The sequence below is a fragment of the Hippopotamus amphibius genome, chromosome 9 (genome assembly GCF_030028045.1).
Source record: "Hippopotamus amphibius kiboko isolate mHipAmp2 chromosome 9, mHipAmp2.hap2, whole genome shotgun sequence".
Taxonomy (NCBI): Eukaryota; Metazoa; Chordata; class Mammalia; order Artiodactyla; family Hippopotamidae; genus Hippopotamus; species Hippopotamus amphibius.
Window position 1 is genome coordinate 103,932,415 of NC_080194.1, and position 25,161 is coordinate 103,957,575.

General features: G+C 51.6%; 1 protein-coding gene across 5 annotated transcripts; it reads left to right on the top strand.

The window, feature by feature from the left end:
- The first annotated feature begins 881 nt into the window (after window positions 1–881).
- AGFG2 (ArfGAP with FG repeats 2) lies at window positions 882–24,605 on the top strand. 5 transcript variants are annotated; one of them, XR_009055554.1, is made up of 14 exons: window positions 882–1,350; window positions 9,262–9,355; window positions 10,190–10,305; window positions 11,396–11,549; window positions 12,132–12,297; window positions 12,966–13,091; window positions 13,733–13,765; window positions 17,255–17,375; window positions 17,571–17,653; window positions 18,009–18,089; window positions 18,886–19,014; window positions 19,649–19,734; window positions 22,052–23,366; window positions 23,536–24,596. XR_009055554.1 is itself a non-coding variant. In XM_057749961.1 (13 exons), the coding sequence occupies exons 1-13, from the start codon at window positions 1,130–1,132 to the stop codon at window positions 20,124–20,126; spliced, it is 1,470 nt and encodes a 489-aa protein (XP_057605944.1). In that variant the 5' UTR covers window positions 882–1,129; the 3' UTR covers window positions 20,127–22,183. The 5 variants fall into 5 exon arrangements, 2 of the variants coding, with proteins under 2 accessions (XP_057605944.1, XP_057605945.1); XR_009055556.1 differs by lacking the exon at window positions 882–1,350 and adding an exon at window positions 1,562–1,846 and having other exon boundaries at window positions 23,536–24,605; XR_009055555.1 differs by lacking the exon at window positions 13,733–13,765.
- The last annotated feature ends 556 nt before the right edge of the window (window positions 24,606–25,161 follow it).

Here is a 25,161-nt window from a genome sequence, read left to right on the forward strand (position 1 = left end):
CAATACCTTATTTTGATTCTCTGCATAGAACTTCTCAGAGCCAATGATTCTTTTATCTGTTTATTGTCTGCCTCCCCTACTAGAATTGTAAGTTCCATGAGGATAGGAATTTTGATTGGTTGGTTCACTGCTGTACTCCCAGTGTCTACAACAGCGCCTGAAACCTAGCAGACTACTCAATAAGTGTTTGTCAAACGAATGCTCAAATACTGTTCCACGGATAGGATGGTGGTTAAATGCACAGTTTCTAAAATCAGACGTCCCAGATCAGAATCCTGTCTGGGCCACGAATCAGTCGTGTGACCTACCCCAAGCTGTATACCAAAGACTCTCTGTAAAACTAGATTTCCTACAGCACAGGGTAGGAGTAAGACAAAAAACAAAACAAACCAAACAAAAAATATATACACACACATACATACATATAGAGTTTATAAAGCACTCCCTCTCCTTCTCCCTTCCTTCCTCTGAGAGCGCCCTTCTTTTCTCTCTCCCCTTGTACCCTCATTTGGCCACTTCCCTTCGGCTTTGCGTCCGTCTCCGCACAGTCTAGCAGAAACTAGTCCTTTGAAATTTAGCGGGAATTAACATCATCCGCCAGGAGGACCACAGGTGCGCACGCGCGGGAAAACGACTCTTTCTCGCGCGCTATCTTTACAGTCTCGACATCCAATCAGAGTTAGCGTCGAAGCCCGAGTTCCGAGGGCTCACCAATCGAGTGTCGGAGGCGGGCCGCCCTGGAGGCAGTGGCGAGAGGGGGCGGGAACAAGGAGGGAGCGCGCAGAATTCTTGCGGCCAGGGTCTCTGCAGGCCAATCCAAGAGGCCTGAGGCCTGAAGGTAGTGGGGCGTGGAGGCCTGAAGGTAGTGGGGCGTGGCGTTGGCGGCTCCCGCAACTCTAGGCAGTCCAATGCCCGGCCAATCAGAGTGAGGAGGTGGAGGAGACTAGCCAATCAGCGTGCAGGACAGGGGGAAGCAGGGCGTTGAGGAGTCTCGCGCGGATGCCGCCGGCTCCCTAGCTTCTGTCAGGGCAGCCGGGCGTGCGGGGGCGGCTGAGGAGGCGGGAAGGCGGCAGTGGTTGAAGGGGCAGTTGCTGACTTGCGGGGAGGAGGTCCGAGGAGTCGAAAAGCCATGGTGATGGCAGCGAAGAAGGGCCCAGGGCCGGGTGGCGGGGTCGGCGGGGGAAAGGCGGAGGCGGAGGCGGCCTCGGAGGTGTGGTGTCGCCGGGTGCGGGAGCTGGGAGGCTGCAGCCAGGCCGGGAACCGCCACTGCTTCGAGTGCGCCCAGCGCGGGGTCACCTACGTGGATATCACCGTGGGCAGCTTCGTCTGCACCACCTGCTCCGGCCTCCTGTGAGTGGAACGGCACGGGGGCAGGACAGGGAAGGAGCGGTAGAGAGTCGCCTTTGGGGACAGCGGGACCTGGGGCGAAGGGACAGAGCCGAGGTCGGGGGCGGCGGGGAGGCCTGGGACGCGCCGGATGTGCAGCAGAGGGTCTTCTGCTCCAGAGGTGTCATGGGGAAGGGGAAGGACCAAAGGCGACAAGACACGATTGGAGTCGCGATGCAGGGGAAAGGAAAGACAGCGTGAGAACTGGAGAAACTCCCTAAAGGAGGTGAGGCCATCCGAAAGTGAGGAGAAAGTAGGCAGAATTGAAGGAAACTGGGGTGGGGGTGGGGGTTCGAGATTTAAAGGGCCAGAGAATGACAGACACCTTGAAAGGAAACTTCATGTAGGTGGAGGGCAAACAGGAAAGAGGTAGGGCAAGCTAGGCTCAAGATGAAGGGATACCTTTCTTCGGGTTTGTGCCCACCCTGGAGTGTGAGATGGAGAAGCCAATTTAAAATAGGTAAGTGAACCCAGGTTGACAGCACAGAGATAATGGCAGGTAAAGAGCCACGTTCCAATGTTCAGGAACAGATCCTAATCTTTCAGGGCTTTGGAATGCTACCCAGAGGGAGATTTCTTACAGATCTAAGAGATGAACGCTGATGGGTTGCCCTGTTAGAGAACTTAACTTTTCCAAAGGTTTGGGGATCGGAATGAGCCATCCTTAAGTGTAATAATTCACACTTTTAAGCTCCTTGTTGCCAAGGCTTGCTCCTCGTAGTAACATCTGGCAACACTTTCTAGATTGGGGGGGGAGGGCTGTTGTATAATCTGCAGTGCTACTTTGTCACTGGTACTGTATTTGGTCATGCCTGAGCTAATTTAGAGCCACAGAATTCTAGCCCAGATTTCTTATTATATAGTAAGGTTCTTTTTTACCTCTTAGGGAATTATCTGGTTAGATGCATGACTCACATTTGATACCAAACTGGTATGTCTGTCTTTATAAGTTTATCAAGGGATTTATTTTGACTTTTTTTTATTATTATTACATTGGTTTGGTTGGTTTCATTTTTAACTAGGAGTGCTTTCCTTGTTTCTTCTTACACCTTTAGGAGCCGAGGAGGGAGCAGTATTGTTCTTGCGTGACAGATGGGAGAACAGAAGCAAAGAGACGTTTAGTAACTTATCCAACGCCAGATGGGGGTTGCTGTTTTCAGCATTTGTTATTCGATATTAGCTATGATCATGGCAGACCAGAAATGAGGATCCAGGTCTCCTCATGCAGTTTAGGATTATTTCTCTATTCGATTTTTACCTCCTTTGCCAGACTTCTGTGTTGTGATCAACCTCACTTGTGTGCTGTGAGGATAGACTTGACTTTGGGCTCAGTAAAAGTATTGTGGCTCCTGGGACAGTGGTTTAGAATACAAACATGAGTGTATCAAAAGTGGAGACAGAGGCTCAAATGAAGTAAAAGGATAGAGACTGGAGACTAGGACAAGTGCTTTGAGGAGAATAGGAGCAAAGTTTAGGAATATTTATAGTGTAGAGTACAAAGAGAGCAGACTCCTGAAGTTCCTGTTATGAAAAGGCAAATCCGATCATAGAGTCTGGAGAGAAGTAAAAGGAAGCAGAGGGATAAAACTGATGTCATATCAGAGTCTAGGTCCCAAGAAGAAAATGTCAGGAAACAGTGTTAATTCATTGCCATGGTTAGCTGCCATGGCATCAAAGCTAAAACTGAATAAACGGCAAGTGCTGACATCATTATTTTATAGATCTTGGTTTAAAGTATCCCACAGACAACATTTCCCTTCTATAATGAATATCCCTCAATCAGGACAGGAGGGCCAAGGGATCTGACTCACATTAAAAACCTGGTTTCTTTTGCTGGAGAAGTTAACTCCTTAAACGTCAGTGCACAATTTGTAGAACTTTACCACTTACCCCTGTGGTCATTATTGTTGAGCTCACTGGTGAAAAGTCAGACATCTGTGGTCTGGACAGACACTGGGTGGGGGTGATGATGGCCTAAGGTTGATTGAGAAGCACCTCAAGAGGCTTGTCCCTGTGTGCAGCATACATACTTCCAGCTAGGGGCTTAGCTCCTCAGGAACTTAAGTTCTTATAGGACGAAGTGGTGGGAGTCTACTAGCTTCCCCCCCCCAGCCCCGTTTTAGTTTCAAAAGATTCTAGAAAGGACATTTTTGCTTAGTATTTTGGTAAAGCATTATGAGAATCAGTCGGAGTGATTCTCAAGGTGGTAGACTTTAGGGAACACATTTTGGTGGTTGGGAAATGAGAAGCTAGGCCAACCGTTTGTTAGCAGGAAGTGAGAGGAGAGTGAAGGGTCAAGAAGCTGGACCAATAAATGAAGCTGAACTGAAGGCATGTAAAGATTATAAAGAGATAAATATCAGAAGAACCTCTACAAGAAAGTGGTAGTTGCCCTGACTGTGACCATCTGCCTGGGTTCTGGGGGTTTGGTACTTCTCCTTTGCTAGTTGGAGTTGTAATTAGCATGGACTAGGGCAAAGCATGTGAAGCTTTAAAAGGGGGCTTTGCAAAGTATTACCTGTGTCCTTTCATGTACCTTGGGAAGGGCTGGGAGCTGGCAGGTGGGGTGTGCTTATTGCTGGCTGCAGAGTGAGGAGGGGGCACACAGTCCAGCAGGCGATGGAGAGGCATGGCTCCACGGTGACCCACACACCAGTTAACATCTTAAATCCGCATGGTTGACTGTCCACAGATTAGGATTTTGTGGTGCTAGTGAAATTGTAGTAGTAGGCAAATATCTTGCACATCCAGTCAGTCAGTCAGTCAGTCAACAAATATTTGTTGAGTGTCTGTGAAGCCCCAGACACTGTTTTAGGCACCAGAGATACGGTAATGAACAAAACTGACAAAGTCCCATCCATGTAGCTTGCATGCTAGTAGAGGCCATGCACTCTAAGTAAATCATGAGATATATAACTGCAGGTAGTGATAAGTGCTATGAAGTACACTAAAGCTCAGCATGGGCTAGAGAGTGATGGGAGCTCATACTGAGGTATGCAGATGAAAAGAGAAGAAATATTTTTTCTTAAAATAAAGAGGATACTGTGGACCGCTCAGCGGGCTGGGGTGTGCTGGGGGCAGTGAGCAGAATTGCCAGGGTTCCCATCTGGCTGGATTGACTGATATAGCAAAGTTGGCTGTTCAGCCACAGTTGAATTTCCTAAGATCTGAAGAAAAATTGAGAGTCTAATAGTGGTAGGTGGGTATGACTACGCCTTCACCCCTGCATGTGCGAGCTCATTCTTTCTGGCTTTTTAAATGAGACATTTTTGCTCAGCTCTAGCAGAAACGCACAGTGTTGGTGTGAAGGCCTGAGAGAGGGGCTGCTACTTTCTGCCGTTTCTAAATTTACATACATGCTGCCACAGTTGTAGGTCCCAAATTTGACCTAGTTTTATTCATTTAGTTTTCTTCCAATACCTAATTTCCTTAACCTGGATATGGATCCTTTTACTCTCCCCAATCTATTCATGCGCTTGTCTGTTTAGTTATGTTTCTAACTGTTCCACTAGAAGATGAATCTGCCATTTGAAGCTAGGGAGGGGTAAAAATTGCCACTGAAAAGGATTGCTTTCCAAAGCAGTGCCTCAGTGTTCTTTCTTGTTCTGGTTTGCTTGGATGCCTCAATGGATGAACCACTTTTCTTTTAAAAGGAAGTCGATGTTGCCGAGGCCTGAGATCTCATTGGCATCCAGGCTAGGCACTATCTGAAAAACTACCAGTTTTTCAGCCAAGTACGTGACACGCTTCCCTGACCTGTCAGTTTGGGTCTGTCCCTTTAATCCATCATCCTTCAGGTCTCAGTAGTGGATGCTTGTCTCTTCTACTTCTTTACAGCTTTACTCTGACAGTGGGATTAAGTCAGGATTAAGGTGGACAGAGCTCTGGACTGGGTGTCCACACCTCTTTTTTGTGACAAGTTGCTACCCTCCTGGTGCCTTAGTTTCCCTGGCTGGCTGGCTAATAGCTGTTCCTAACTGAAACACTTTTCTCTCCATGAAAGGAAAGGTATAGTGTGTTGTTCAGTAATTTAGTACTTTTTCATCTGTTTGGGTTGGAGAGGTAGACATATGCCTTGCCCTTATTTTAGGCCTGTCCCTCCATCCCCGCACACCTCACCTTTCATATTCACTTCTGCCAGGCAGAGATGGACAGATTTAGGCACTTTATCATATACAGCCCTTGGACAACTTGAAAAGCTCCTAAGAAAATACTAAATTACCAAAGGGATGAGAAGAAAGGGGTGGGGGGCGGGGGGGGGGGGGGGGATGTGAAAGGACTGAGATTAAGCCTGAAGAGGAAAGTAGCAGGTAATATCAGGATTCCACTTGGCTCTACATGAGGGGAGCTGTTTAGTGTTGTCACGGAGAAGGAGCTTCATGAAATGTGTCAAAGCAGGGGAATTTCTATTAGGAAGGAATTCCCTAAAATTAGTGAAATTGGCCCTGGAGCAGGGTAATAGGGGAGCCTTCCTGATAGGGACTATTCTTGGTAATGTTTGAGTCCAAGATAAGAGCCAGCCTGGTTTAGTTGAATCCTCAAGTCAAAGGCAGAGAAGTGGAATCCCAGGGGCAAAGAAACATAATCTAGGGTGTATGAATTTGAACACAAATATTCAGAGGTAAGGAATTCCCAAGTCCAAATCTGGCACAAATGAAGGAGTTTGGGTGCTGGGTGGAACTGTTTTTTTCCACTGTTGACCTGGCAGAACCCTTCTCATCTGAGCAGCTGAGCAGGTTTGAGGCTTTTATGAAGCAAGATAGAAGCAAAATATGGGTCAGTTTGAGGGTGATGACCACAGAGAAACAAAAGGTATGGTATTTGCAGAAACAGTACTATGCTTAATAGAAGCAAAGGGAGGGGAGAGGGGCAAAGAGAGGGAGGACTGGGCAGATTTTAGGATCTCTGCAAGCCGCTTCACTTGCCAAGTAACTCAAAGTGCTTCAGAGAGTGAGTCACAGTACCTCAAGTGCCGCTTAGGCGCCCTACAAAAAAGAAACTGAAGTAGAAAAAAGCATCATGACTGGGCTGAAGGCTTGAGCCCTAGTAACATACTTGCTTTCAATTAGAAAAACTTGCCCTATTCTGGGCAAATACCTTTATCTCTATTTCGCCAGCTCCTCCTGGTTAGAAATGACAGAAAAGATTTGCTGTGATAACCAAAGGGCAGTGCCCCCTTTGAGTTCTCACTCCTTTTGGGGAGAACCTGAGAGTTCTGTTGGGGAGACTGGCTACAAGTTGGATAGTCAGGTCTGTTTAATTCCAGGCCAGTGATTCCCATCTGGCCCAGTGCCTAACCCTGGTTTGTACCCAGTAACACACAACACTCCTAGACCATTTGATTTCGGCTTCTGCGGGGAGAGGGGCTCTTGATTCTTTGCTTCTCTCTGCCAGCAGTGGCCTCTCTATGATTCAGAGACAAACGCTCTGACTCATAGGCCATGTAACTAGGCCCTCTTCCTGGGCTGCAGAGTGTAGCCTTGTAGACTCTCCCTGCCCCCAAACCGTGGCTCTGGTTATACATAATCCAGTCTACAGACATCAAGGTCAGAGCAGTGCTTTTTGTACTGTGCTATGGAAACATCCTGTTCCATCAGATTCATTTGGCCCAAAGCACCTAAATCACTTCTTTTCTCTGCCTTCCCTTTATCCTATCTCCACCCCCCACCGCCCCCAAAACCCCTCCAGTCCAAGCTCAACCGTAGGAAGTTCTGTTGCTGTAAGCATCCCCTCTAGATTGATGAGTGGGTCAAGTTCCCCGCCCCCCACCCCTCCCAAGGAAGCACACCTCCCTGTTTACACTTTGCTAACAGTTCCTGGTTGTCCTTTCAGGAAATGTCAATGACCTTTTCGTGCTAGGCTTAGAATCTGCTTTTCTAGTGTAAACATAATACATTTTATTTTCCCATGACCATTTCTCTCCCCTCACTGCTGCGTTCTGGCGCCACAGCCTCCCGGATCTGACTGCGTGCGCCTGCTGCGTTGAGAAGTACCCCATCCAGGCTCCCTGGCTCCTTTTTGGGAGCAAGTGATCATGTGGTCCTATGATTTTTGTATCCCCCACAGTGCCGACCACAATGCCTTGTATTTTTATTTAGCAAAGTAAATATTTGTTAGTGGGAGGTGATGGGGCGGCCCGGGATCATAGGAGCAGAGGTCTGCTCTGGCTAGACCTCGGAAAGGCCTGGCATCCCCAGGGGGAAGGGCACAGTGGTTAAGGTGAGAAAGGGCAAGGGAAAGAGTATCAAAGTAGGATGTCTGGACTTCAGAACGAAACAGAACCAAGCCACTGGTAAGAGAGGCTTTAGGAGAGAAAAGTGGAATCTCTCTGAAATGCAATCAGAAGAGAGTCTTCAGGTCAAATCAAGTTTAAGAGCTGTTGTTTGACACTGAGTTACAAAGCCTGGCTTTTGGTTTTCCCTGGCTCTCATCTTTCCTCAGGGCGTCTGTCCTCTTTGATATCACTTATCTTTTAAAGGGGTGTTTTGAGACCTATCCAAGTCTAGTAGCAGAATTGCTGAAAACGCCCCCAACTGTAGCCTCCAGTGTCCTTCCTGTCCTTGCTTAGAATCCCATAATCCGTAATTTATTGTCCGAAAGAGCAGCTGCCCTTCACTGTTTCCCTTGTACTCTGTCATCTGTCTGCTCTCCCTGCCCAGGCAGCTGTCACGTATACTGACCCCCCGTGCTGCCGTCCCACCAGGCTCACCGGGACACCTTCATGCAGCGTGTGCACCTGTAAGCTTGGATGTGTGCTTTCTTCACCTTTCCCTAGACTTTCCAGCTAGTAAATTTTGTTTGCTTTCCTGAGGGCGTCAACCAGGACCCTATTCTAGAGTTACTTTTATTTTCACGTCTTGCTTTGCCCATTTTTTCCAGGGGGTTTCCTGCATGTGCCCGTGGTCTTTCACTCCTGGCCCCAGGGTCTAATTTATTTGTCTTGGTTCAGCCAGTTGTGTTTTCATCTAACGAGGGCCTTAAGTTCAAACTAGAGTAAAGCTGAAGGTGAGGAAAGGGGAACCTCTGAAACCCTGCTTGGCTTAGCCCCAAGCTTGTGTTGAAACACTCCAGAGGGCAGCTAAGTGGGGGCAAGGACGCCTTCTCGGCTGTAATCTCCACAGGGCATCTGTGGGCAGAGCCAGACTCCCAGGGAGTTAACAGAACACACAGAGCCGGCAAAGGGCATCCCTGCAGGGTATACATTCCTGACTCATGCCCGTCTCATAGCTCATGGTTGAACCTGACTTCCTCCTGCTTCGTTGAAAGATCTAGAAGTGAGAGAAAGTCAGGAATACTTCTCCCAAAGATCACTTCCTGAAAAGAGACCCACTCCATCCCTCCATCATGCAGGCCTCCTGCGTGGAGGAGAGGAGGACCAGCCAGCCTAGGAATTCTTTTTGTCTCCAAGTCTTTTCTGTGTTGGTGTTATCAGGAATGGCCAGGGGCCATGATAATACCGTCATTCTTGCCTTCCATCGTGCTTGAGGGACTTGTGTCTCCATGGGCTCTGGGACCCTGAGGATGTGCTGTAGGTCTCAGTGATGAAGCGGGAAATGGGAAGTGGCTGCATGCCCAAGTTCCCAGAAGTAGCCCTCAGCCTGAACATTCGGCTGCTGTGGTCTGAGCTGAGGTAGAGGAGGCTTCTGGATGGGCAGGCTCTACCTTCCTCTTCAGAATGACTGGGGTTCCCTGTCTCATGAGAGGCCTCCAGAACATTCTCGCCTCCCTTCTTTCCTTGAATTAGGAAGTAGCTTCAGTCAGAGAGTTTCGTGTACATGTGGTTTTATCCTTTCTCCCTCCCTCTCCTCCCATAAACAGACCCGCAGTGCTAACGGCATTCTACCACTTCCCGTTTTTTCTGTTTCTCTCCAACAGGAGAGGCCTGAACCCCCCTCATCGTGTCAAGTCTATCTCCATGACAACTTTCACTGAGCCTGAAGTAGTGTTCCTGCAATCTCGCGGAAACGAGGTGAGCCACCACAGATGGAGGGGTTCCAGGCTGCACTTGCCCTGTCTGTCGACAGAGCTTTGCCTCAAGATCATAGAAAAACCCTACAGTTTTCTTTTTTGTTTGAGTGTCTCTTATTTTTCAGTATGTGAGGTATCTTACCTCATGTCCACGTATATGTTTACGGAATCATAGTTACACAAACTGAGGTTTATCTAGCCCCTTGTTGGAAGAATCAGGGAAGGAGCAAACTCTCTGTCGGGGTAGCCCCTGGGCACTCGAGGGGGAAGTGCTCCACAGTGATGAGCGCTGAGGGTTGATGGGTCAGCCCCTCTGAGCAAGAGCGCCTGGAGCCAGCTCTGCTGACTTCAGCCTCAACAACCGGGTTTAAGCCCATGTTGTTCACTTGAAAGTGAGTTAAACCCCTTCTCCAACTAAATCTGCTGATGGGAAGATGCCAGCCTTGGTGTCAGCAGTACCCCTAACTCATGGGTGATGGACTTACTTGGAGGGTGCAAACAAGGGCCCCTAAAGGGTATTCTGGAAGCCACAGCTCTAAAAATTGCTCCTGACCCCACCCCCATCCAAATTTAGTTTCCCATAATTCTCATGGCCCTCTATTTTCTTTCACAAGATGTGTCACAATGCATCATTATAAACATATTTTTATTTATCTAAGGCATGACCTCCCATTAGACGATCCACTCCGCAAGGACAGGGATTATGTCTGTTTTGTAGGCGTACCCAGACCCTCACGTTGTGTCTGTGGTCGATAAACGTTTATTGATGAATGAGCAGGAAATGGTATCACTCCCATTTCACGCTTTCTGCCCCAACCCCCCGTCATCCTTTTAGGTCTGCAGGAAGATTTGGCTGGGGCTTTTTGATGCTCGCACATCTTTAATACCAGATTCCAGGGATCCTCAGAAGGTGAAGGAGTTTCTCCAGGAAAAATATGAGAAGAAGAGATGGTAAGGAGGAGGAGGGAGGTTGCTCTGGAGACATGTGTCAAAGATGTACTTCATCCTACAGTCCAGTTTCCAGAGCTGAACTGGGGCTTCTCTCAAAGGCTGGACGAGGGTTGTTCCACTCAGGGCTGAATTCTGACTTCAAAATGATAAAGGTACAGGAAAGAACAACTTGCTCTTGGTCACTAGCCTTGCAGATTTGATGCCCCCTCTTTTGGGGAGACAGTAGATTGGTTTGAGGGGAGAGCTAGGCCCCTCACTAGGGAGTTTGGGTTAGTTTTTATAGCTCAGCTGATCTCATTTATGGAAAGAGGTGACTGGGAGCACATATCCTCTAGCTTTATGCTTTTAACCCGTGATTCATATGTCCCCTGTTTTCCTGCTGAGGAAACAGCGTCTCTGTTCTCTCTTGCCTTTTCTCTCTCCAGGTGTCATTTCCTATTGTTTGATCTCTGGGGTGTGTGCATGGTGGGGGGTAACTATGGGGTGGAGAAGAGAAGGCAGGGAGCAAGGAGACCAGTGTGGATAAAACAGCATTTTGGGGTCCCTTCTGGGGGTGTCCTCGGGATAAAGAAGATAAATCTGGAGTAGAGACCACATCCACTGGGGTGGAAGGAGATTTGATCAGAAGTTGCAGGAGCCGGCGGGATAGATCGTGAGCACTTAGAAGATGAGGTTGGCAGAGAAGGAGGAATCTGAAGACACACTCAGGAAATAAAAGGGGGCCCTTGAGTAGGAAGTTGGAAAATAGGATCACCTGTCGGTCAGCATGATTGCAAGTGTTGTTACTTGAAATCCAGATGGTTTGACGTGTCAGAAAGAGGAGGGAGAGACAAGGGGAAGACCAGCACAAGCCAGAGCAAACTGAATGTCCCTGTGGGGGAAAAAATGAGCATCTGACAATAAAGGGGAAGCTCAAGTTGGGCAGAACTTTGCTAAGTTGCTAAATTCCCTTTAGTTCAAAAAACAGAATCACTAGGGAAAATGAGGAAAGGACTTTGACTGCTGTAACCTGTGTTTTCTCAAGCACCTAAGCTGAGCAAGGTCCAAGGTTTCACCCTTCTCCTCTCAGCCTAACTATTCTTTCTCCAAGGTATGTCCCCCCAGACCAAGTCAAGGGGCCTGCTTATACCAAAGGCGGCGCCTCTGCCCCCGTCCAGGGCTCCATTCCAGAAGGGAAGCCACCGCGGACACTTCTGGGGGATCCTGTGCCAGCTCTCTCAGCTGCCGCCTCCGCCTCCAGCCAGGTGACTCTCAGATCTCCCTTCAGCATTACTTTGGGATTTGGGAGACAGGGGTGTGAGTTTCTGAAATCAAATCCCCTGGACTTAGCAGACGATGGTCCAGGAGGTATGAGCAGGTTCTCAGCCCTGCTATTACCTATTTCTTGCATCTCTCACCTTGGATTTGTATGTTTTGGAAGAAAGAACCCAACAGGAAGTGGTATTTAGGAAAGTCAGAGTATCCACTTCAAACCTGACCATTCCTCCAAGGAAAAACAGTGGCCAGGTCACTGCTTCAAGCACCTAGGAAAGATGAGGAGGTAATAGCTCCAGGGGGCTGTCGGGCGACATCCCTGTGTATCTCAAGGTTACCTTGACTAATGTGCTCTAAAATGTGTGGCTCTGGGAGCTGCTGTCCTTGAGAGGACAGAGGAATTACGTATGAGAAGGGCTCAGGCAACTTCTCCAGGAACCCTCTCGGTTGAGGGCAGTTTCTTCCTCTCTTCTCTCTCCACTTGCCTATCTGGGGGCAGTCCGGGGAGCCATGCAGGGGCCTGGGTCATGACTGGGATTCCAAGTACTATATGTACTGCCTTCTCCTCCAAGTCTGTCGGTCAGTCTCAGCCCCGGACGTCCCAGCCCCGGAGCTCTCAGCCACCTCCCACCTCCTCTGTCAAGAAGGCCAGTACTGACCTGCTGGCTGACATCGGTGGAGACCCCTTTGCTGCTCCCCAGGTGGCACCAGCTTTTGCTGCGTTCCCAGCCTTTGGGGGTAAGTGGGACTTGGGAAGAGAACCTTCCTACAACATCTGTCCCCATCACACAAGGCATTCACTTGGCCCTTGCTCTCTGCACAAGGCTGAACGTGATGGTGACTTGGAAGCATCACGGCTGGGAGGGTGGGGGTCAGTTGAGTACAGCTGGGATTATGTTGGGAGTCTGATCAGAAAGCATGACAGCTGGGGGCTCCTAGCCCTTCTTTTTAGAGCACTGGAAAGAGCCTTCTTCTTACTCTCTCTGTTAAAATGGGGCAAGGGGATTGGCACAGGTTCCATGTCCCCTGCCCTCAGAGATCAGCAGTAGCCGATAGAGGGTTGAACAAAGTGATTATTTAGTTTCCCTGTTTCCTTTTTAAAGCCCTTCCCCCCAACAACAATTTTTTCACGTGATTCCACCCAAACTAGGCCCTGACAAAAACAGTAATGCCTCATGAAGTAAGGATGAAAACTGGGGAGTGAGCTTGGAGGCCTCTGAGACCCCCTTTCCCTCTGCATGTGTCTGGCTCTCTGCCCCAGGCTCCTGCCAGCTCCCTCTGGAGAGGACCCTGTGGGCAGGCAGATGTCCCATGGAGCAGCCCTCAGCCTTCAGAACTAGTGTGTATGATATAGATTGCATCTACATTACATATAAACATAACCTTTATATTCTCTCCACCTACAGGCCAGACACCTTCCCATGGGGGCTTTGCCAATTTCGATGCCTTTGGCAGTAGCCCCGGCTCTTCTGCATTTGGAAGCATTCCTCCAGCCGGCCAAGCCCCGTTCCAGGCCCAGCCAGCACCCCCAGGTAAGCACTGCCTCTCCAGCTTCCTCTCTCTCTTGCAGCTGTGACCCATTGTGCACACTCATACATCACCCTTCATTCACACCCGCACCTGCCTGAAGAACTGCACAGAGAGAAGAAGCTCCCAGAAAGGATGAGAGGAGTCTGATGAGGTTCTTGTCAGGAAGAAGGGGCTGTATTGTTCTATTTTTTCATGTAAGGAAGATGGCTAAAACTGCAGCAGGAGTTGTGCAGACTGTGCGCTAGGAGGTTGCTGACTAGGAAGTAAGGGAGATCCGCGTCCTAGGAAAACTTGAGAATGGACATGACCTTTCCCCTAGAGGGCCCCCAGGGCAAGGGCTGGGTCAGCATCCAAAGTGGTCTCCAGAAGTCCTCAGGCATCCCTCTTACAGCAGAGCCAACTCTGTGTCGTGTTGTTGCTGTCGTGTGATGGAAACAGAGTCTAAAGGTCCCTCGAGGACTTGGTCCCTCCCAAAGCTCCCAGACATCGGTCTCCAGAGCTTTTGCCCCCTTCCTTTGGACATCCTGCACACAGAGGGCAGCCAGAGCGCTGTGAGGACAGACGTCTGGGGACAGCCAGTGACTGACATTCTCTCTCTCCTCCCCACCTACCCGCCCTTTCCCTTCCCCACCCTCACTGCCAGCCAGTCGGATGCTAACTGGAAGTCACAGCTTTGGTAAGTTATGCCTCCCACCCCACAGCCGACCCAAGGCAGGAGCCTCTGTCTCAGGTCCTCTGACCCTAGAGTTTTGAGGTCTGGAAGGAACCCCTCAAATTTAGCTTTCTTACAGAGGAGGCAGTTAGCTGTGTTTCCCTAGTCGTGCAGCCCACAGAGCGGCAGAGGCCAGCCCACAGCACAGACTTCCTGACTCTCTGCTCTACCCACAGCACCCCCACCTCACTGTGAACTGGTTGGTTGCTTTTGTCTTTACTTTTTTGAATGGAACAAGAAGAGGCACTTTATATCGATAGAGGTTAAAATTCACAACAGAGTTCTCACGTCATGAACTTAAAAGTAACTGACAGGGTAGCTTTGAAATCTGTAAAGCAGAAACTATCAGACAATGAAAATCTGATAAACCAACAGAGGGAGACTATAGTAAATTCTCGCACAGATTAATAGGTGGAGTAGATAGACAAGGAAGGAAGGAAGTTGACCATTTGAGTAATACTTTTAAAAAGTTTGACTTAAAAAAATATAAGTAGAAATTTGTAACAAAATATAGAATATACATTATTTTCAAACATATAACCCTTTTATAATTTGACCATATACTGGGAAACAAAATCTCCATAAATTCTAACAAGGAGAAATTGCATAGGTCACGTTATTCTATATGGTAAAAGATATCCTAAACAAAGATGTCCTAAAAAATGTCCCCAAACAATGTTTCATGTCCTTAAAGGCATGAAGCAGGGAAGGTGAAGATACATGCTTACAACATGGAAATAATAACCATAATGTGCCTTTTTAAACTCCTGTTAATAGGAAAGACTAGAATAATGGACAAAGGATAGAAGATAATACCCAGAAAAAAACATGAAAATGTCCTCAACCTGACTAATCAGGGAAAATGCAGATTAGAATAAAATAGTAATTTTGCATGTTATATTCACAACATTTTTAAAGATTAATAATGGCCAGTATTGTCTAGGGAAATAGGCCCTTTTGCATGCTGTTGGTAAGAATGTAAATTGGTACCGAAATATTCAATTTAGCAAGAGAGAAGTATTCCCAGGACTGGGACCTCAAAAGGAAACGGTCTATTACAAGGTGGTTGTAAAGGTGGTTATAAAGGTGGTTATAAATTGGTCTGTTCAGAAATGCATTCCTAGCGCAAGTGATTACTTTAAAGAGAGAGCTTAGGGACTTCCCTGGTGGTCGAGTGGTTGAGACTTCACCTTCCAGTGCAGGAGGTTTGGGGTCAGTCCCTGGTCAGGGAGCTAAGATCCCACATGCCTTGCAGCCAAAAATCCAAAACATAAAACAGAAGCAATATTGTAACAAATTCAATAAAGACTTTAAAATGTTCCACGTTTAAAAAAAAAAAAAAAACCTTTTAAAAAAGAGAGAGCTTAAAGGACCAAGTTTTAAAGAAGAGAAGGGAGGTGTCACCCCTGGAGCCATCCCAGGCTGAACCTGGGTTGGAACTTTTGTCCAGTGTCTGCTCATCTTAAGAAGCAGACAGCCCACAGCTGGACCCAAGAACCCACCAGTACTGATGGTGCTTGGGGAGCACCCCTGTATCATCTCCATGAGGAAAGAAAGATCTCCATTTTGCAGTTGAGGAAACTGGCTCAGCTTAGCCAGTGACTTGGCCAAAATCAAATCTCTGAACAGTGGCAGATCCCATTCCCTTCCCAGCACACCCCGGCCACGAGGGTGTTTCTGTGCGTGTGACATGAGGAACCACTGGGGATGAAGTAGGAAGATTTGGGTGAGAGGTGGATGTCTCTTCTGACAAACCTGGTTGTATTTTTATATTTCTGAGGGGGCGTGTGGAGAAGGGGAGGTTTCTAAAAGTGCAGTTTCCCCTGAAGCCGTTAGAAGGCAATTCTGCAAATTCCAGCTGTGTGGGGTGAGGCTCTGGCAGTGGGCAGGCGTTGGCCGCCTTTCTGAGGACGCGCCCTCAGTGCAGGGAGCCCACCCCACCCGAGCCAGGGCCGGCTCTGCCCCCTAGCGCCCGCCAGGAGGCACACAGCACTCTCCCCACCCTGGGGCGGAGGGCCCTGTCCTCACGGAGGGGAGCGCCCCGACCTGAGGGCCCAGAGCGGGACTGACAAGTCGGACCCCAGTAAGGACAGGGCGCTGTGTCCGCTCGGAGTCCACGCACCTCGAGTCTGTCGGGCAAAGGAAAGGCCCGGGGTCTGAGAAGCCGCAGCTCCAGCACCGCCCCGCTGGCTTCCCAGCCTTCCTCACGGCTCTGCCCCTGACCGTGCTCAGGAAGGGTTTGCCGAACCAGCAGCTGACCCGGCAGAGGGCGAAGAACCGGATGCGAGTCGTGGCTCTGCCACTGGTTACTGCTGCGACTTCAGCCCTTGTCCCTCTCTCTGGAGCCTGTTTTTGTTCTTGCCCCCTGTAGGATGGCTGTGAAGGCCCTCTGAGGTAAAGTGTTTTGAAATCTGAAAAGCATAATACAGCTGCGAGGTATTATCATACCTATGACATAAGATACTTTTTCCAGGGTCAGAGAAGCAAGGCAAGGTCTCAAAGGATCATCCTGTGTTTCCCTTCAGTAATAATGTCTTCCAACACTCAGAAAAATCAAGCTTTTCTCCATTCCTAGCCTCATTTTACCCTCACCATATCCCAGAGTAGTTGGCAGGACCCCACAGTGCAGATGAGACTTAGACACTCAGATAAAGAGGCTTTCTTAAAATGACGGGCCTCGGGCCTCTTCCTGGGAGACCAGGTTGCTGATTGGACCCTAACCCTAGACCTGATTGGATTCCTAGGACTCGCCTCGAGGGCTGTTCTGTAAAGTTCCCCTGTGAGGCTTTTCCTTTTTGACTATGAAGACCAGGGAGGGCAGGAGAGCCCCTCAGTCAGCGAGTCCCAGCCCTGATCGGAGGTCGTCAGGGGGGGTCTCCTGAAAGGGGAGCAGGTGGCTCGATGGGAGTGGGAAGGGTGTTGGTGAGGCCGGAGATATACTCAGCACCTCTAGTGCCATCTCCACGTTCCCTGAGTCACCCGAGTGTCCCTGAGCCTTTCTGCTCTTCACAGCTCCTACCCCACCTCCTACCTGCCCCTTCATAGGATTTATCCATAAATGGAAATGCTGGTTTAGGCAAAGGACAAACTTTTCCATCTCTTAAGGAAAGAATAAGGAGTGTAAGCCAAACTAGAGCTGGAGAGATGATGACCTGGACAAGGAAGAGCTGCTTTTCTTTCAGCAGTGGCAGTTTTGAGCGCTAGGGAGATTGAGAAGGGCTGAGTCTCACATGGCCTAGAATGCTTGGTGGGAGATAAGCCCTCCTGAACTGGGTGATGGGGGAAGAACAGCTGCCTCAGAGGGACCTGTAGGTGCCGTTCACGCCATCCCTTCCCCTGCCCTGCCACTGTACCACACCCACAGCGCCCCCCCCGCCGCCTCCATCTCTCCTCCTGCCCCTTCTGTCCTGTCTCACGCCAGCACCGCCTGTTTTACTTCCCACACCTGCCCAGGGAGCAGCCAGGGGACTCCATTTGGCGCCTCTCCTCTTGCACCTGCCAGTCAGCCCAGCAGCCTTGCAGATGTGGGCAGCCTCCTGGGCCCCGGGGCGTCAGCTGGAGGCATCCCTAGCAGGTAGGTCCAGGTGTCAGGGAGTCTGCCTTTGGGCTTTGGTAGGAAAGCCAGCCAAGAAACCCTGGCCTTGCTTATCCCAGCCCGCTCGGCTCCTGCTGTCTGCCAGGACAGGGTTTGCCATCTCCTGGTTCCTTGGCCAGCTCACCTCCTTGGTGCTGGTTGATATGCATGCCCACTTCTCTCCCCACATCACAGCATCTTCGGGATGGCCGCCCAGGTCCCCACACTCCAGTCCACCACCACTGGCGGAGGCGGCAGCACGGGGCTTGCCTTTGGAGGTGAGTCTTGCGTGTAGAGGCCCAGGGAGGGGATCTAAGGCCAAGAGGAAACTGGGGACTCTGGAGGGAGGGCTGGGGAGCAGCGGTCCCCAATCTTTTTGGTACCAGAGGCTGTTTTCATGGAAAACAATTTTTCCACGGACGGGGAGGTGGAGGGGATGGTTTAGGATGATTCAAGTGCATTACATTTATTGTGCACTTTATTTCTATTATTATTACATCAGCTCCACCTCAGATCATCAGGCATGAGATCCCAGGGGTTGGGGACGCCTTTAAAGGAATGCTCAGTTATCACAATATTAACCAAATGACAAAAAAATAACCAGCTCTTCCTCCCCCCTCTACCCCATTCCAGCCTTCAACCCTTTCACCACACCTGCTGCTCACGCCCAGCTGCCTTCCACCAACCCTTTCCAGCCCAATGGCTTAGCCACAGGTAAGCCTCCCAGACTGTCCCCTGGCCCTGACTCTCTCCAGAGTCACCAGCCCAGGCCACCTAGTGGGCGAAAACTAGAGGCATCCAAGTCACTGAATTAGAATTTCTGAGTTAGAACAGACTGCCACTTCCCTGAGCCAGTTCCGAAGGGTTAATGCTGACTGGTAGTGGTGGCGATTCTTCTTTCCCCACCCTCCCTCCCTTCTGCGTCCCACCTGAAACCATGGCTCTGTTCCCTGCCCTCCTCATCTGGAGTCCTGTGGTCTCCTGTCCCTCCCCAGCCTCTGTTTTTCTCTCTCCAAACTCATGTCCATGCCCCCTCATACTTTTTTTTTTTTTTGGCGGGGGGTGGGGGGGGGGTTGTTCTCAAAAACCTCGAGGCCAAGAAGAGAATAATATTCGCTACTAAGCTGACCCACATGGCAGGCCCAACGCACAGGGCTTTACATCAGTTATTCAATGTTCACAGCAGTCCTAGGTTAGTCCTACATTAGAACTGAGGCACAGAGAGGGCTGGTAATTAGCTTTAGTGTATGCAGTTTAAGTGGTGGTGGAAAGCTGACCCCATGATCGTAACTACCCTGGTCTCCAAGCCACAGGCCACAGGCTGGAGAGAGCAGCTTTGGCAGGACGTGTGGATGCTGAATGGTTTCTTGCTCATTCCGGGTACTTCCACTAGGTACCTCTGGGTAGGGAAGAACTATATCCCATTTCCCTGTCTTGGAGGGACTTAGGAAGAACTGTTCTTCAGCCTACCTTCCAGAACCTCACCTACCTCGTGTCCTTCCCTCCACAGGGCCCGGCTTTGGGATGAGCGGTGCTGGGCCTGGCTTCCCCCAGACAGCACCACCCACCGGGGCTTTTGCCAGCCCCTTCCCACCACCGCTCTTCCCCCCACAGACTTCGATGACTCAGCAGCAGAATGGTAAGGATTCAGACCGCGCCCTCCTTTCTTACCCCATTCCCGCCCCCAGGGACTCCGTGTGTGTGTGTGGGGGGGTGGGGTGGGGTGTGTGTGTGTGTGGGGTATGGTATGTGTGTGGTGTGTGTGTGGTGTGGGGGGTGTGTGTGTGTGTGTGCATGTGGGGTATGGTGTGTGTGTGTGTGGTATGGTGTGTGGTGTGTGTGGTGTGTGTGGTGTGTGTGGTGTGGTGTGTGTGTGACGTGTGTGTGTGGTATGGTGTGTGGTGTGTGTGTGTGGTGTGTGTGTGTGTGGGGTGTGTGGGGTGTGTGTATGTGTGTGGGGTGGTGTGGTGTGTGGTGTGTGTGTGTGAATGTTAGGAATGTATATTAGGGAGCCAGACATCTGAGCTAGTTCCCTTTTGGACCAGCAGGGGGAGGCCCAACGCATAGGGCTTTACATCAGTTATTCAATGTTACAGACCTGCCTGTGTCCTCTGACTGTTGCTCACTTTTATTCCTGACTTTGGGGAGGACCCCCGCTGGCTGCCCATCTTGAGATGTAGCTGGGCCTGCCCTGAATGGAAGCAGATGAGCTGGGCAGCCCCAGCCTGGTGGGCAGGGCTCCCGCCAGCTGAGTTTTTGCTCTTGCCTCCCAGGCTCTTCCTTTGGAGACTTGGGATCTGCCAAGCTGGGGCAGAGACCACTGAGCCAGCCGGCCAGCATCTCCACCAACCCCTTCTTGGTGAGTGCGCCCATGCAGGGTTTGGGCCTGGTGTTGGTGTGGCCTTTCACCCGAGGCCTGGGGACAGAATCCTTCCCGGGGAAGAGGGCGATGTGAGCCAGGACGCATGCCCCTTCCTCCTGAAACTCTGCCTTGGCCCCGCCAGGGACGTGTGGGCTAGTTAAGGGGTCCCGGCACTCCCTGCCCCTCTGCTGGCCTCCTGGTTCCCTCATTTTACCTCTTCCCTCAGCACAGTAATTTTGAGGGAGAAAGGAATCCTAAGCTGCATTTCTTCTGTGGCCTCCAGCTTTTCCTCCCTAATCTAACAATTTGTGGTTGTTGTTTCTTTCCAGACTGGATCCTCAACAAGCCCATTTGCCTCCAAACCACCAACCACCAACCCATTCTTGTAGCACTGTGTCCCTGGGGGCCTGCTCTCTGGGGCCCCTCTACTCCCTGGAGCTCTGATGACCACTTGCCTGTGGCATTTCTGCGGGTCTGAGACCAGATGGGTCTTGTTTTGCAGGGTCGGGGTCTGGGGATGGTGGAGGTGCTAATGCTTTGCTTGGGGCTTGCAGCTAAAAGGGCAGCTTCCTCCCTTCCTCCTCCAGCCCCCACCCAGGCAGGGGACCCAGGGGCGAGATGGCAGAGCCTGGCCTAGAGGAGGTATGCTGTTTTAGTTTGCAGATTATTAATTATGATGGCAATAGTCCTCCTCTCCTGCCCTCAGCACTCCCTTTACCCCGAACCCTTGGGTGGAGGAAGCCATGGGCACAGGCTGACCAGCGCTCCCCTGTGGGAACACCTCCCCAGTGCCCAGCTGAGCAGCGCTGCTCTCCTCATGGACGGAAGCACAGTGGGGAAAGCAGGGCAAAGGTGGGGACGAGGCACGCGTGGTGTTGTCGTGGGACGGCGGTCAGACAGGCCGAGGAGTGCCCTTGGTGCCCTGGCTGGGCCAGCACCCCTTGCTCCATGTTTTTGCTTCCCCAGCTCCCTCCCAACGTCCTGGGCACTCAGGATGAGTAGTTTTACCTACATACTTATACATGCCCGACTCCTGTCAAGCACTTTAGTTAGCTGTGGTGTCATGTTTGGATACCAGTGTTTTATATTTATACATAGAGAATTTTCTAATATAGCCTATTATATATATATATATATATGCACACACGTGTGTCCACCTGCAGCCATTCTCCCACTCCCAGACAGCTCTTTCACACGGGGAATGGGATGAATCCTTGTCTGTACCTCGACCAGCAAAGCCAGCGTTCCAGGGGGTGGGGGGAGGGAGCCACACGTCCTGACCACCCCAGAGCCCAGGCTTTTCCAGGGAAAGGCTTTGTGCAATTGGCTGGGTTTTTTCCTTTCTTTTTCCCATGTTCCCCCCCCCCCCCCCCAAATCTCTGCACCAAAGCTGTTGCAGGCAATGTTGGAAAAGAACTGCATTTGAAAGAAAAAAAAAGGCTCTCGTGGTCTTGCTTTGGGCCAGCTCAAGGGGCCTCGTGTCAGTCAACATGACGGCCTGGGTCGGTGCTGCTGTTGGCCAAGGCCAGGGCCAGTCCCTGCCTGAACTGCAGTCCAGTTTTAGCAAGGGAGGAGGATGTGGGGGAGAAGAGGAGGAGCCCTGGTCAGGTGCATCCTCAGCCCCTCCCCAGACCTTTGCCACTTGAGGATATTGTGTCAACAGTCACTGTGTCTGGGCTGTTTGGTGACAAGACAGTGGCTTGGGTTAAACACCTCACCGGGTGGAGGAAAGGCCTGGAACTCAGCCCTGCTGTCAGAGCAGCTCTCACTTCCCCACCATTGCCCGGGAACTCTGGCCCTCCAGCCTTCCCTTCTTGGGATTTCTCTGGGTCTTTCCACGCAATGACCTTTAATAACCTGAAAGCAAAGAGAGGTCGGGACAGTGTTATCATTGATTTACTTTGAGGATTTTTCTGTAAATACCTTCAGCTGCTGCTCTTTGCCCAGCCAGGCATGGCCTCCCCACCTTCCCAGGGCTCAGTCCCCATCCTGTCTTGGGTCTGTTTTCCCGTTCTCCAGCCTCTACCCTCTTCCATCTCCTGGTGGTGCTCCCAAGGTGGACCACCATCTCTCTTTCCCTGGGTGTTCTCATCTGTCAGCCTTGATTGTCTCTCTGATTCCCATTCTCTGCTCAGAACCAGGGAGGGAAGGGGAGCTGAAATCTGTGTGGTAGAGGAGGAGGAGGAGCCTTCTTTTTCTCCAGCTTCCCCCACTCCTTTCCTAACCGAGAATGCTGAGGTTTGGAAGTGAGAGTGAAAGGATCAGGAGGTGCAGTGCCTCTTACTGCTTCAGTCACACTCCTGCTGTTTTTCAGGGGTCTCCTAAACTGCGCGGTGCCTGGGCCCAGGACCTCCCTGCAGTCCCCCCACCTCCATGCCTCCCAGTCACTCTGCCCGACTTGGACCCCAGCCAGCTCACTGACCAGGACAGGATGACCAGTCAGAGAAGTTACGCTGGGTCAGCGTCCAACTGCAGGGCAGAAAAGTCAACAGTTCCCCAGGCACAGGCTGAGACCAGGACTGCAGCCGCCTTTCTCGGTGTGGAACAGCCCTAAGTGCTGCCTCCACTGGGGGCCCTCTCTCCAGGCAGGCTGAAAAGAGGAAAGAATCCCTGGCCTGATAGGAAATGTCTAAATGACTGGGCTGTGTTTCCCCTGCCCCATCTCCCAGAGCTTCCCTGCAGGCCCTTCCTGGTGGTTACAAATCTGAACCCACACCATGAGGCTGGAAGGACTCACCCAGGCTGCCCCCCGGGCTTCTGGTCAAGTCCGCACGTTCCCCTGGCCGGCACGGTGACCGTACTCTGCAGGCAGCAGTCCTCTGGCTTGACCCCAATTTTCAGTGGGTCACCAGTGGCTGCCTCTGTGGGTGAGGAAGCAGGAGCCAGTCCCCAGGACCTCCGTCAGGCTCTCTGTTCTCTCCACATTGGAGCCTGGGAGCCATGGTGGGGGAAGGATGGAGGAAGGGGGTGGCGCTGTCCCTGCATCCCCCTCCACAGAGAAGTGAGAACCTGGACGGAGGAGAGAGGGAAGCCTGGACTTAATGCCCCAGCCTCCTCGCCGTAGGCGCCCCTTTGGTACTTCCATAGGCACTCAGAATGTGGAGAGCCCGTCCTACAGCTGCCTTGCACCTGGCAGCAGGATGCATAGGTGGACCCTCTCAGGTTGGGGGAAGTGCTGTCACCCAGCAGAGCTGAGGTTCTGTTACTTCCTGTCCCTGGGGAGCAACATGGGTTACCAGGGCAACAGGCTAAAATAAATTTTGTCTGGGTAGAGCCAAGGGCAGTGCTGTTGCCAGGGCAACTGATTAGGTCAGTTTGGCTCCGGGCTTTTCCTGGTCCCTGGCAGGCTAAATCACCTGGCGTTGATTCCCAACCCGCTCACCACCGCTGCTTGCCCGGGACCCAGGCGCCCAGATCCCTGCTGCTTCCTGCTTATCTTTACCCAGCACTTAGGGGTTCAAACAGGGTCTGGAGCTCGTCCCTGTGACAGCGGCTGTGATTTCACAGGGACTGGTGTGCTGCAAGGTGGTCTGGTTGGTGGGGAGCAGAAAATAGATATGGAGAGACCCTCCTGTGGGGAGCTTCAAATCAAGCCTGCAGAGTAAGGCTCCAGGCCAGGAGCATAGCAGGTACGTGGGCCCCATGGGTGCCCTGCTCCTCAAGGCAGCACCAAGACTAGGAAGGGGTGGGGCCTGCAGGTGTCTTTTGTGTCCCTGCCACTTTGCACGTGGTGCATGTGTCAAGGCCACACTGGAGGCTATGGCCTTGAACATACTTTTGTTTTGGTGTCCACTTCAGGATCTATCACATACCTGCCTCTCCCTGGCCAACACCCACCAATGGTGGAGGCTGCTGCTGGCCCCCATGCACCACCTGAGCTGCTGGCACCTCTCCGGCACGTTGGAGAGGCTTTGGCTGACCGGAGGCACCTGGAGCAGGCCCTGGGCACTGCTGCTTGCTGGCCAGATGCCCATCCTCATGATGCCAGCTAGTGCCCTGCATCACACTTTCAATACAGCCCTTAAAGGACATTCAAGGATCCTAGCCTCCCTGCACATCGCACCACTGGCTTCTCCAGTATTCCAGCTCATAGACCAGCCCCTTCCTCCCATGCCTGGGAGGTGGAGAAGCATAGGTGGGAAGTCCAGCCCTCTCTGCTCAGCCTTTCCTGGCCCTTGGACTAGCCTGGGAAAAAGAACCAGATGGCCTTGCTTCAGTACTCCTGGTATATCTCCTTCCTCACCTGAAGACTCTTCCCCAAATACCATCTTTAATAGGGGCCATAGTTGCCCTCTTCCCAAACCGTCAGCTCCCCCACTGTAGGTATCCCACTTGCCACGACAACGATATCATAAGGTCCTCTAAGGCCCCCATCCATGCGTCAACTGCCAGTTTGTCTCACAGAGTGTGCACTGACCAGCACCATCGCTCCCAACGTGAGTGGGTGGTCCTTGCATGGATCAGAAGTGGGGTGTAAAACTATCTGAATCCCAACCTCATTTCAAATCTCTTGGGATGCAAGGGGCAAAGAGTACCTTCACCAGTGCAGAGAGTCTGCACTTCTGTGATCAGAGCCTTCAGGTGGCCTGGGCAGCATTATTTTCGAACAGTGGTGGTGAGGAGGGGCTGAGGGCAATGGTGCAGCAAGAGGGAAGTGCGCCGAGAGATGGTCTCTTCTTCCACAGGCTCCCCTTCAGTGGCCACTTGACTGGAACCCTGGTGGGTATGGTCTGTGCACAGGGACCAACCCAAAAGTTAACTGATCCCAAGACACCTCCTATCGCCCCAACCCCGCAGAAAAACTGAATCCCCAGCTCCTCCGAGATCAGCAGAGACCAGTGCTCGGAGGCTCTGGCTTCTAGGATTACTTGGGAAGGAAGAGAACAGAGCCATTCCTGGGTGGGAAGGGGGGACGGGGTGCCTAGAGCCCGAGTGGGTGAGTGGGTAGTTGCGGGAGCCGGAAGGGGGTGCCGCTGTAAGGGGGGCCCGGCTCAGCGGCCTGCTCACCTCCAGGACTGCAGACGCTGCCAGGGCGATCACCACAGACGTGGCTCCACGGATATCGCCTCACCTCCCTCCCGCTTTCTCGACTCAGATTAGTAGCCACGGTCCCCCGCCCCCGCCCCTGCGAAAGCCCAGTCCCAGGACGTGGGTTACGGTGACCCCGAGGCCGCCTCTCCTGGACTTCCCGACTCACACTCCACTCCCACCACCCAGCGTCTGGCTCCCGGGCGCGCGAGGGTTAATCTCGCGGGGGTGGGGACTTCGGCGCGGTCCGCGCCGGGAGGGAGAGGGGAGGAGGCGACGGGAGGCGCAGGGGTCAAGCCAAGGAGGCCGTCAGTGCTCTGGGGGGATACCCGGCGGGCAGCCACTGGGGTATACGCTGCGCGCAGCAAGGGCCCTCTGCGGACCCCCTGCCCCAAA